This window comes from Pecten maximus, chromosome 17, assembly GCF_902652985.1.
Source record: "Pecten maximus chromosome 17, xPecMax1.1, whole genome shotgun sequence".
NCBI classification, from domain to species: Eukaryota; Metazoa; Mollusca; class Bivalvia; order Pectinida; family Pectinidae; genus Pecten; species Pecten maximus.
The window spans coordinates 16,692,104-16,704,583 of record NC_047031.1 but is presented as its reverse complement, the minus strand read 5'-3'; the positions used below and the strand labels follow the sequence as shown (position 1 = coordinate 16,704,583).

The 12,480-nt window shown below is 36.3% G+C and overlaps 1 protein-coding gene across 1 annotated transcript; it reads left to right on the top strand.

The window, feature by feature from the left end:
* The first annotated feature begins 678 nt into the window (after positions 1-678).
* On the top strand, positions 679-6,828 carry LOC117315171. Its single transcript, XM_033869315.1, has 2 exons — positions 679-741; positions 6,397-6,828. Exons 1-2 carry the CDS (start codon positions 679-681, stop codon positions 6,826-6,828), a joined length of 495 nt encoding a protein of 164 aa, XP_033725206.1.
* The last annotated feature ends 5,652 nt before the right edge of the window (positions 6,829-12,480 follow it).

Below are 12,480 nucleotides of genomic sequence, written 5' to 3'. Positions count from 1 at the left end.
GCTCAGTGGAGTGAGACTCAAATATTCCCGCGGTTCGCAGTAGAAGCGGGAATAATTTGTCTCGTGCGGCACTATTGCTTTTACCGCGCGAGCGGTCGTACAGGTATGGTCACGTGGTTAGAGGCCGGCGATAGCCGCGTAGGGCACTGACGTGTCATTTTCTAGCCGCCCAGCAGGACGCGCGGTACTACTATATTATTAAATTTTGTTTTGGTAAAAAAAAAAAAACTTGCTGCAAATTGTTTTCTTTTCGCGGATATTTTTGGTGTGTACATGTACCGAAATTTTGCTTATTCATTTATCTCGATACAATTTACGATTCTTAAGGGAAATTTATTTTTTTCGAGGTTTTTGGCAGTGGTCCGGTCTGTCAGCCGGGAGAGATCGGGCTCGCGGGGTTTAGTCCTAGCCATTGGATACAGGTTTCCGGGTCAAAAGCCCGGTTTTTCCTGGGCGTGCGAGTTGGTTTCAGTGATCGGTTAACCTCACATTATTGTATGGTGAGCTTTCGCATGAATATTGTGCAGTATATGTACTGTATAGTACAAGTTCAAATGGTAGTATTAATCATCATGATGTTTCATTGTCCATCACCATGTCGCGAAATAGTTGTTATTTAACGAGTTATCTCCCTTGATGGGAGTCACGTGACCTGACAGGAAAAGAGAAGTAAACATCATGGCGGCAAAAGACCAGGAAGTCAGGCGGTACCGAAAAATCACAAATCGAGATGGCGGGCAGGTCAGTACAAGTAAGTGTCACTGTGTTTAAAGTAGGGATATATATTACTTTCTCGCATCTTTTGCAATATGATTCGATTGAGAATGTAGCTATTCGACTGACCATCCCATCCCTACAACGTTGTACGTGTGAATTTCATACCCTCAATATTATTGCCCGGCCTACACGTTTCATGTGAATTGTGGCCGTCTTTCTTACATTTTGACTGATGAAATCGGTCGCTACAAAGAAAATATTATGTGAACACACAAAGAAAAGGGAAAATGAAGTTGTCATCACCAGGTACTGCAACTTAATCATGGATTATCAATACCATGCATACAAAATATCTCAACGTTTATTATACATGTATACAGGAGGGAGACGGGCCCAGTTTGTGTGTGACAAACTACACCCGACTCTCCCTGTCCGAAGCAACCCAGATTCGAATGGACACTCCTGCTTGTATGTTGAGGAAAGATAACCAAGATGAAATTAAACTTAACATATTTATTACAAAGATAACAAATATTTACAACATAGATAAATGAATAGGTTCACACAACCATAAACAAAACTACAGGCCTGGCTGCTTACACATACATTGCACATATTCTAAAACATTACATCCCCCGTCCTCCCATTATCACCCAATCTCAATTCCTACATTGCCCGTTGTCAGCATAATGTGACCGGGTGGTGTGTCCTGCTGGGTGTCTTCGGCAGTATGCTTCAGTGAGGTAGCACTTTAAATCGGCAAAAGTTCCGGCCTATCACAAGGAGACTTAACACGAACATACCGCAGCTTCCCAAAACACACATACGCACTCACCACACGCATGCATGTCGCACGCACGGGAGGCCGTCCTTTAATGACCTTAGCTGTTAATAGGACGTCAAAGCCTCGATGACATTGATAAAGCTGTTAGACACCAATTGCGTTCCGAAGAACGTCCAGTGTTTCAGACGACCATGATAGGATTCCACAATCCACCTCGATGTGGTGATAGTTCTGTCAAGATTTGCTTGGACGTCAGAATGTTGACTTTGACCGGGTTTCAGGTATGATTCAAGTGATCCGGACCTACAAATTGTGGGACTATCGATGTGTCTAATGCCTGTACTATGGAGTTCTGTCAAGATTTGCTTGGTATATATACCAGATTAAAGATATGGGGAACAGTGCGAGTGGATTTCGAGGAACTGATCTTTGGACCAACCTGTCTAGGCCATGCATGCCGAGTCATCAAGAGAAGAAAAGCTTATTGCAAACGCAGACTGGTTCTGTGAAAAGACGTGCGACACCTCTAGGAGGTCATTAATGATTTCGGACGATTTTGATGGTAACCGAGATTCCAAGGAACCTGTACCATCAAGGACAACCTCTGTAGACGGATCTAAGTCGTTACCAATAAGGTGAATGGAGCAGAGGTGGGACACCACAGTTTGTGTGAATAGATCAGGTGATGTCTTGCACGTTTTAGTAAGACTGATGATTTTGTTCCATTTATTGCAAAGGTAACAAGACAGAGACAGCATTTTTTGGGTGAAGATGATCCATTCAAAAGATCATGAAGGGTCAGCAACGGCAGGATATGGGACGGGTAGTCGTCTTCCTCTATTTCCTGGTTCTGCTCGGGTTCAGGTTCAGGCTGATTTTTGTTCCGAAGATACTTCATGTAGCACTTCTGGCAAATAAGTGCTTGTTCCTTTGCTGACATCAATCCTTGTTGCACCAGCGTATCTAGGAGCCATTTATATTGTGGACTATTTACATTGTGTGCACTTATGTTCTTATTTTATTGCCACTTCGTTTCTTGAAGTATAGTTGACAGCCTTCTCCAACACATTTACCCTCCATCTTGAAACAATAACGATTGGTTTAGGAAGCGTCGATAAAGTAACAAAATAGCAAGCCACCGATGATTGCTGTAAACAGCTAATACTTAGTAGTTTGGTACAATTATGCGAAAATGTGTGATAAATAACGAACAACTAATTACACAAAATAACAAGACACTATAATAAATCACATTCAATACCTCCAAGAAGCGCAGAATTGATTGATTACTTTGAACAAAATAAAGTCTTTCATATAGATAATCTATCTATTCGATGTGGCGAGGTCGACAGGCACAAAGAAAGTGAGACAAGTCAGGGTTCCCAACCCTGACAGAGCCACAACGCTTTGGGTTGGGACAATAAAACAAGGAAAGTAAGACAAGAATAGCTAGCGTCGAGTCGATGATTCCGTAAACGTACAGACAAGAAGATACGGATAAATGTACAAGGCCACACGATCAGAAAATTCAAAAGAGGACAACTTGAGATAGAACAGTATTCATGTATCAGGGTGTCCTCAGTGTAAATCTTTTGATCGATACTGTTTATTTAGTCGTTAGATATCATAAAACTGTCATGAAAATATCCGCTCTGATATTCAATATAAAATTTTGTATATAATAAGCTATATAATAGGGTTTCAGACAAGGTTGTTACTCATTTCCCCTTTTCTTTCAATTTACAACCACATTCAGGCGGCGATATGAGAACGTTCCACCACATGGAATTAGCTGATTTTTGGTACACATATGAAACAAGTAAAGCTCTATCCGATTATGTGATGGAAATTTGCATCCAAAACTATATAACGGAAGAAAATTGCAATTTCATGGCATTTTTCTTCATAATTGTGTCTCTGCAAGTACATTTTCATCCGAGAAAATTTTTGTTTTATGTTTTATGAATAAACACGATGTTTTGGAAATATTTATCACAAGAAATTTATACTATGTTGCAAATTACAATTTCGAGATAACCTTCTTTTATTTACGACCTTATGTCTTTGATGCTCAAAATGACAACTTTATAAAAATACATTTTCACTGACATTATGAAATCTGGGTGTCGGAAAGGTGTAAAAATAATCTTCGGAAAAAAAACTGTAGTTGAGGTAGATAAGAAATTATACGGAGGCAGGCTCCTATGGAGAATTAACATTACTGGATACAGGCCCTTTGGGATCTTATCTTTTCTCTTTCTTACTAACTTTCTTCTTCCTAATGTCTCCCTTGACAATGCCTCACTTTTGGCCTTTAGTTGAGCGTTCGCCCCTGTGAGGAAGGCTTTGGGTTCTGTCCCCTAGCCGAGACATACCAGAGTCTTTAAAAATGGTAGTCGCTGCTCCTGCTTAGCGCTCAGCATATTAGGAGTGGGACGACTGGTTCGCCCGTTGTCAGTATAATGTGACCGGCTGGGGTGTGCTGCTGGGTGTCTTCGGCAGTATGCTTCAGTGAGATAGCACTTTAAATCGGCAAAAGTTCCGGCCTATCACAAGGAGACTTAACACGAACATACCGCAGCCTCCCAAAACACACATACGCACTCACCACACTCATACATGTCGCACGCACGGGAGACCGTCCTTAAACGACCTTAGATGTTGATAGGACGTTAAACAAAATAAACCAAACCAAAGGAATGAGACGTCTTTAGTGTCTCCATTTAATGATGCAAAATAAGCTTTTACTGAAAAATATAACTCATTCAATGTCTCCGATATTCAATATGAATCATATTTACATGACATTGACCGTATTGTGCAACTGATGAGAGTAACTTCAGACGAAGTAGGTGTTATTGTTGCACCAAACACTGATGAAAGCCTACCATCAGAAGGACTGGACAGTTGCATATCAGAAGAACATGCACATATTACTGCTGAGCATTTACAGAACATTGATTATGGTCATAATCAGAGTGCAAGTGATGCAAATAAAGAAGGAAGTGTACATATCCATTCATTACTTGTGGGTGCACTTACAAGTGATGAACTTACGAACAGAATATCATGTTTAACAGATGATCAGCAAAATGTGTTTTCATTCATAAAAAGACATTTCGAAATAAATTGCGTCTTTTCATATCAGGAGGAGCAGGTACAGGTAAATCATATCTCATCAAAACGGTTGAGTGGATGCGTTTATTCACGGCGCCATTTGCAGGAGCAGATCCAGTTCTTGTGTGTGGGCCTACAGGTATGAGTGCGAAAAATATAAATGGCAAAACTCTTCACAGTGCTTTGAAACTACCTGTACAGCATGGGTCAGAACCAGCTTATAAGAAATTATCTAATAATAGTTTGCAACAAATGAGAGGATACTATAGAGTCGTACATACTATTGTTATAGATGGAATTTCAATGGTGTCCAGTAATATGTTGAGTTTTATTCATAGAAGACTTTGTGCTCTGAAAGAGAATGATGATTACTTTGGTGGTATAAATGCTATTTTGATAGATTTCTTTCAACTTAAACCCATACGTGGACAGTTTGCATTTACCAATACATTGTTATGGGATTTATTAGATAGTTATATATTGCAAACTAACATGAGACAAAAAGGACAAGATACATACAGCAATCTTTTAAACCGTATACGAGTTGGTATTGTTACTCAGGAAGATATTGATACATTATCATCTAGACTGATTCTAGAAAATGATGCAAGATTTACAGGAGTATTGCGTGTATATCCAACTCTTAAAGAAGTTGCAGCTCACAACTGTATAAGACAACAGACATTAAACAGTGAAGTTGAACATACGGCTACTATCTTGGCATCTCATCATTTTACATCATCAGGATTCTGAAATTCTTGATTTTATACCAGAGAATGACAGAGACGCTGGGGGTTTGCCAAAAGTTCTAACCATTTCTGTTTGCTCACGAGTTATGTTAATAAGAAATATTGCTACAGATCATGGATTGATAAATGGTGCATTAGGTGTTGTGCATTTGATAGAAAATGACGAACAAGGAGAAGTAATACGTATGTTTGTTCGTTTTGATGACGAAACGCTTGGAAGGATATTTTTTAATTACGAGCATCATGCTGTAGAAATCCAACAAACCTCACAGGAATTCTACTATAGAGGACGTTCAGTATTTAGAACCCAATTTCCTTTGATACCAGCATGGGCCTGCACTGTGCATAAAGTTCAGGGAATTACATGTCAACAAATTGTTCTTGTATTAGGAAGAACGCTGTTTGCAAAAGGACAGGCTTATGTTGCCCTTTCAAGAGTGAAATCATTAGATGGGCTAGTATTCTGACCCTTGATGTCACTAAAGCAACTGCACATTTGGATGTTGTATCATTTTATGAAAACCTTTCGTTGGAAGAAAACCCATTCATGCTCATGAAGAAAACATTTTCAATGAAAACATGCTTGTATCCATAAATATTAAACTGTGAAGACAATTATTTATTATTTCAAACAAAACATATTTGTGAAGATTTTTTTCCTTAGATTTTACATATAACACCGTCAATCAGATCTATTTATCAAACACCTATTGAACAATTGATATATATATACATTTGATAATTAAGTGACTAAGACAGTCGATTGGTTAAGATGTCTTGAGACCTCATCTAGATCTCTTTTCCCTTCATCTGTGGCTTACAAATTCAAAACCCATGTGCAGTTATGTAATGACCATAGATGGTTGGATTTTGTCTATGCACTTTGGCTTTCCGCGATTCAAACTATAAACCCAGCACCTCCTTAATTCATTATATTCATTAAATGATCCTAACGTTTTGAACATTAAAGAAAATCAACCAATGAACTAAAATACATTTGAAATCACAAAGGTTTTGAAAAGTGTATAGATAGGTCTGGAGGATTCCAACAAGAATGAGACTGTGGAGGAGTGCGTGGAGAAGATAGTCAAATTTGCTAAAGAAAAACTGAAAGTCACAATAGATAACGCTGATATTGACATTGCACATAGACTTGGGATGTTTCAGCGGGACAAACCCCGAAATATTATCTGTAAGTTTACCCACCGCAGGACTAAGTTTGAGATTATCAAACAGAGGAAAGTACTGAAGGGATCACGATGTTACATTGTGGAAGATTTAACCAGGACGAATCAACAGAGACTTAAGGAGGCTTTTGAACTCCGATGTGTTGAGCGATCCTGGAGCACTGACGGAAAACTGTTTGTGTTACTTAAAAACGGGAAAAAAAGAAGATTACAATATAACACAATCCTGACGGAATCATTCTTGATGAACGATGCTAATTTCAACCGTAAGTGAATCGATCTTATCTGTGACCTATGTGACTTTTTTATTGGTTGTTGTCTATAGACTCCATGTGAACTCAGTTATTTGAACATACGTATATTGGCATTGTATCAGAATGAAGTTATATTATCTATTACCTGTCATTATAATTCAGTCTTTGTCTGGTTTTTAACAAAGCTGGTGTTTTCATAATTATCTATTCTAGATATATACGTAAAACTTGGAGAGTTTGATAAAAAAAAATTCTACCCAGTATGTTATTGTCTGCGCGCATGCGTCAAAAATGTTTTTTTTTTTTTTTTTCCACTGAGAAATTCTTAGGCTAAAATTCAATGGTTATCTGCAACATCACGTATTCAAAATGGTGTTAACGTCACGTTCAACTTGTGGTGTACATTTTGAAAGTTAAAAAATCTGGATAATCTTTGCTTCTACAACGGTTGATGTCAATACACTTGGGTCATACATAAATTATAGACCAGTCCAATCGGGACGGACGGCGCCATCTTTGAATTGAGATCACGAGACGGGACTAATACCTGACTACTGTGAGTAGATATATAGGCTATATATTTTGTATTATAATCCTCCTCGACGAATTCCAGATGAGTCTGAGCAAACTAGAAAAAACACTAAAAAAACTCGGTGCTGATCAGTTAACGGGTGAGAAACTCAAAATAAAACCAATCCTCGTCTCGGACAGTAAGGGTTACTCATTAAGAAATGCCTATCCAGGAAATCACTTCCCATTAGAACTATGGTGTATACCAGGGGCCAAGACCTGGGAATTAGTAAACCTCATTGAGGAAAGAATATCAAAGGCCATGAAGCGTCACAAGTCCATAATTATCTACCTCTGGTCTGGTACCTGTGATATTGGAACTAAAACTGGAAAATTTATTAGACTACGAGACGCTAATTCTGATATCACTGTTAATCATGTCATAGAACAATTCCATAGAGCCAGCGATATAACCTCTAGGTTTGGTGACAAAGTGAAGCTTTGTATTGTTGACTGTCCAATATTTAGTGTGAACATCTGGAACCAGAACAAGGGACTCCCCAACGACCCGGATGATATCACTACTGATGATAAAGAGGTCACCAGACAGATAAGATTGCTCAATGACTATATTGAACGAATCAACATCAGCAATGATCAGTCAAATCTCCGTCTGAGCAGTCACATGATAAACAGCAGAAAGTCATCTAACCGTAAAAAAACTAGATATTCTGTCAACATAAAATTATTGAAGGACGGTATACACCCAGGTGCGAAACTAGCCAATGTATGGTCTAGCATAATACTGAAACACTTGTGCAGTATTAGCAATCCACAGTCGGTGACATGTACAATACCATGTTCGGCAGATGGTGCCCTGGTGGAAGGTGTGAGTTCACAGAAAGACTGTGACTTTGAGTAAACTATGGTAGGTGTAGGTGGGTTCACCCGCCACCCATACAACCATACTGATAACTATAAGTCACTCTAAACAAACCATAACCACATACCTTACCACATACCTTCCAATATACTTTGGTGTAACATTGCAAATATTATTTCATTAATTAATCTTCACAACAATAATAAGAAGGCTACAAGATTGTAATCAACTGTATTAATACGTATTATATATATTCACATTTACTTGTACACCTTTTTATTTGTCTGTTTATGCTGGATATCTATAAATGTCAAGAGTAGGTGGGAAATACTCGCCACCCAGACATTATAAGTATCAAACATAAAATACATAATTAAAACACATTTACATGTGTAAGTGTAGGTGACCATTCTTATGTATTTGTATATAATACTTTGGTGTAACATTGCAAATATTATTTCATTAATTTATCTTCACAACAATAATAAGAAGGCTACAAGATTGTAATCAAGTGTATTAATACATATTATATATATTCACATTTACTTGTACACCTTTTTATTTGTCTGTTTATGCTGGATATCTATAAATGTCAGGAGTAGGTGGGAAATACTCGCCACCCAGACATTATTAGTATCCTACATATAATACATAATTAAAACACATTTACATGTGTAAGTGTAGGTGACCATTCTTATGTATTTGTGCCCCCTTGTGCATAAGAGATTTACTAGGAACTTGGTGTAGGTGGGAATCTACCCGCCACCCAGATAAGCTTCTGTATAGATCTCAACATATGCTCATATATATATTGTACATATCGATGGTCATGCACATACAGATGGCCAAAGTGTGTATTTTATATCAATGTATTATAATACATCACCATAACATATATATGGTTGAATCTACATCACTTATGTATTACCCAAAGAAATATTTTTTCAATATTCCACATATATCTTATAATTATTTACTTATTAGACACACATATATGTTTATATATATATATATATATATAGCAAGACGGATGATATCATCAGCCACACTAGGTTTTTATTCTGGTAATGTTATAGTAGTACTGCTGAATTCTGATTTCACCTATATATCACAGGCCTGTAAATAATACTGGTATAAAAATATACTTGTAACACCTGGTGTAGGTGGGAAATACTCGCCACCCAGATATTATTAGTATCCTACATATAATACATAATTAAAACACATTTACATGTGTATGTGTAGGTGACCATTCTTATGTATTTGTGCCCCCTTGTGCATAAGAGATTTACTGGGAACTTGGTGTAGGTGGGAATCTACCCGCCACCCAGATAAGTTTCTGTATGAATCTCAACATATGCTCTCATACATATCGATGGTCACGGCACATACAGGTGGCCAGAGTGTGTATTTTATATCAATGTATTATAATGCATCACCATAACATATATATGGTTGAATCTACATCACTTATGTATGACCCAAAGAAAAGAAAAAAAAACAAAAAAAAAATCTTTTTTTTTTTTCAGTATTCCACAGTATTCAATGGTTACTTTTCTGGTAATGTAGTACTGCTGAATTCAGAATTCACTTGTATATCATCATAGGCCTGTAAATAGTATCGGTATAAAAATATACTTGTAACTCCTGGTGTAGGTGGGAAATACTCGCCACCCTGTTAAGAATTTTATGATATATCCTATTAACCAATGTAACTGGACATATAGCAAGACGGATAATATGATCCGCCACAGGTTTCTTTTCTGGTTATGTTATAGTAGTACTGCTGACTTCCGGTTTCACTTCTTGCTGTATGTATGCGGTGTGGAATATTGTGAAAGTATGCATGGATGAAAAGGAAACAAATGTGCAAGGTGTAAGAGTACAGGTAAAGCAAGTAGAATATGATTTAGGTATAGTCGATAGTGTGTCATTTCTTTCTCTTTTTTCTTATTTTTTGTTTTATCTCATCAGAGACATATATGTATATATGTCTCTGATCTCATCAATGTTTTTCTGTGTTTTTTCCTTATTTCTATCACTGCTTCCTTTCCTTTTCTTCTTGAGTGTCAGATTTATTACTATTCTGCTGCTGGCAAGGGCTCCGCTAGAGCTCACGTTGTCTTCGGCTGTGTCACATATATGGTCAATGATTCTAATAAGATAAACGGTTTAGATATGTAACTTGTTGAGTGTATAAAGATAATATCAGCAAACTGTCAAGGTCTAGGAGATAGACATAAAAGAAAAGATGTTTTTTCTTACTTGAAAAATAAGCATTATAATATTTTCTGTTTACAGGATACACATTTCACTCCTGAACTTGAAAATATAATTAGAGCAGAATGGGGTTATGACTGCTATTTTAATTCATTCAGATCAAATGCACGGGGGGTAGCAATTTTACTCAATAACAATTTTGAAGTAAAAGTATTGCAGGTAAAAAGGGAGTTGTCTGGTAATTTTTTGGCACTTGATATGAGGATAGAAGGTAGAAAAGTAACATTAATTACACTATATGGCCCTAATTCAGACAATCCAGAATTTTATGAAAACTTAACTGAAACTATTAATCTATTTGGCAATGATTCTTTTATAATATGTGGTGATTTTAACTTAGTTTTGAACCCTACAGTGGATTATGATAAAAGCTATAAAAATATCAATAACCCAAAAGCCAGGGATAAAATAATTGAACTTATAGAAGAGTTGGGAATGGTAGATATATATAGAGAACAGCATCCAGAAAATAGAAGATACACCTGGAGGAGAAGTAATCCTGTTAAACAAGCTAGGCTAGATCTTTTTCTTATTTCAGACAATTTATTACCAAGCATTCATTATTCAAATATTGAACCAGGCTATAGGACAGATCATTCACTTCCTGTAATTGCTTTAAAGTTTAACGAATTCAGAAAAGGAAAAGGATTATGGAAGTTTAACAATTCACTTTTACATGATTTAGATTACTTAGAACTTATAAATAAACTTATTTTAGACATTAAAAGACAATATGCTCTTCCAGTTTATCATTTAGAAAACATCAGCAATATACCTGATTCTGATATACAATTTATGATAAGCGATCAACTTTTTTTGGAAACACTTTTAATAGAAATTCGAGGCAAAACCATTTCCCACTCGTCATATAAAAAAAGGATACAGAATTTGAACGAAAGTAGACTTATAGAAACTATACGTGAACTAGAAGATAGTAATGAGGTTGAAATAGACAGGGTGAATGAAAAAAAACAAGAATTACAAAATATAAGATTGAATAAATTAAAAGGTAGCTTAATTCGATCTAGAGCTAAATGGGTAGAAGAGGGTGAAAAACCAACACATTATTTCTTAAATTTAGAAAACAGAAATTACACCTCAAAATTAATACCAATGATAGAGAAAGAAAATGGTGATAAAATAACTAAACAAGCAGAAATTCTTGATGAGGTAAAACATTTTTATAAAAAATTGTATACAATTGATCATTCTATAGAGGATATTCACCTAGGTGATTTTTTAAAAGATATTGATATTCCAAAATTAACAGAGGCACAATCTAACAAATTAGAAGGTATAATTACTCTTAATGAAGCATCAAATACTTTAAAAGCTATGAAAAATAATAAAAGCCCAGGCTCTGATGGGTTCACTGTGGAATTTTTTAAATGCTTCTGGAAACAGTTAGGTACTTTTATAGTCAGATCAATTAATTATGGGTTCAATCAGGGTCAATTATCAATTACACAAAGACAGGGCATAATAACATGTATACCTAAGGGAGATAAGCCTCGACAATATCTTAAAAACTGGAGACCAATTTCTTTACTCAATATTATTTATAAAATTGCATCAGGATCAATAGCTAACCGAATAAAAATAGTTTTGAACAAATTAATTCATACTGATCAAACAGGTTTCATCTCGGGACGTTATATTGGGGAAAACACTCGAATTGTTTATGATATTATGCAATATGCAGAAGATAAAAATATACCTGGAATGTTGTTGATTATTGATTTTGAAAAGGCTTTTGACTCGGTTTCCTGGAAGTTTATTGATAAAGTTCTCGATTTTTTTAAATTTGGGAAAGATATTATGAAATGGGTGAAGGTTCTACAAAACAATTCAAGCTCAGCGATTAATCAAGGGGGAAATCTGTCTCCATTTTTTGAAATAGAGAGAGGCTGTAGGCAGGGGGACCCAATTGCACCATACATATTTATAATGTGTGCTGAAATCTTAGCTATTAGAATAAGGAATAATAATAATATAAAAG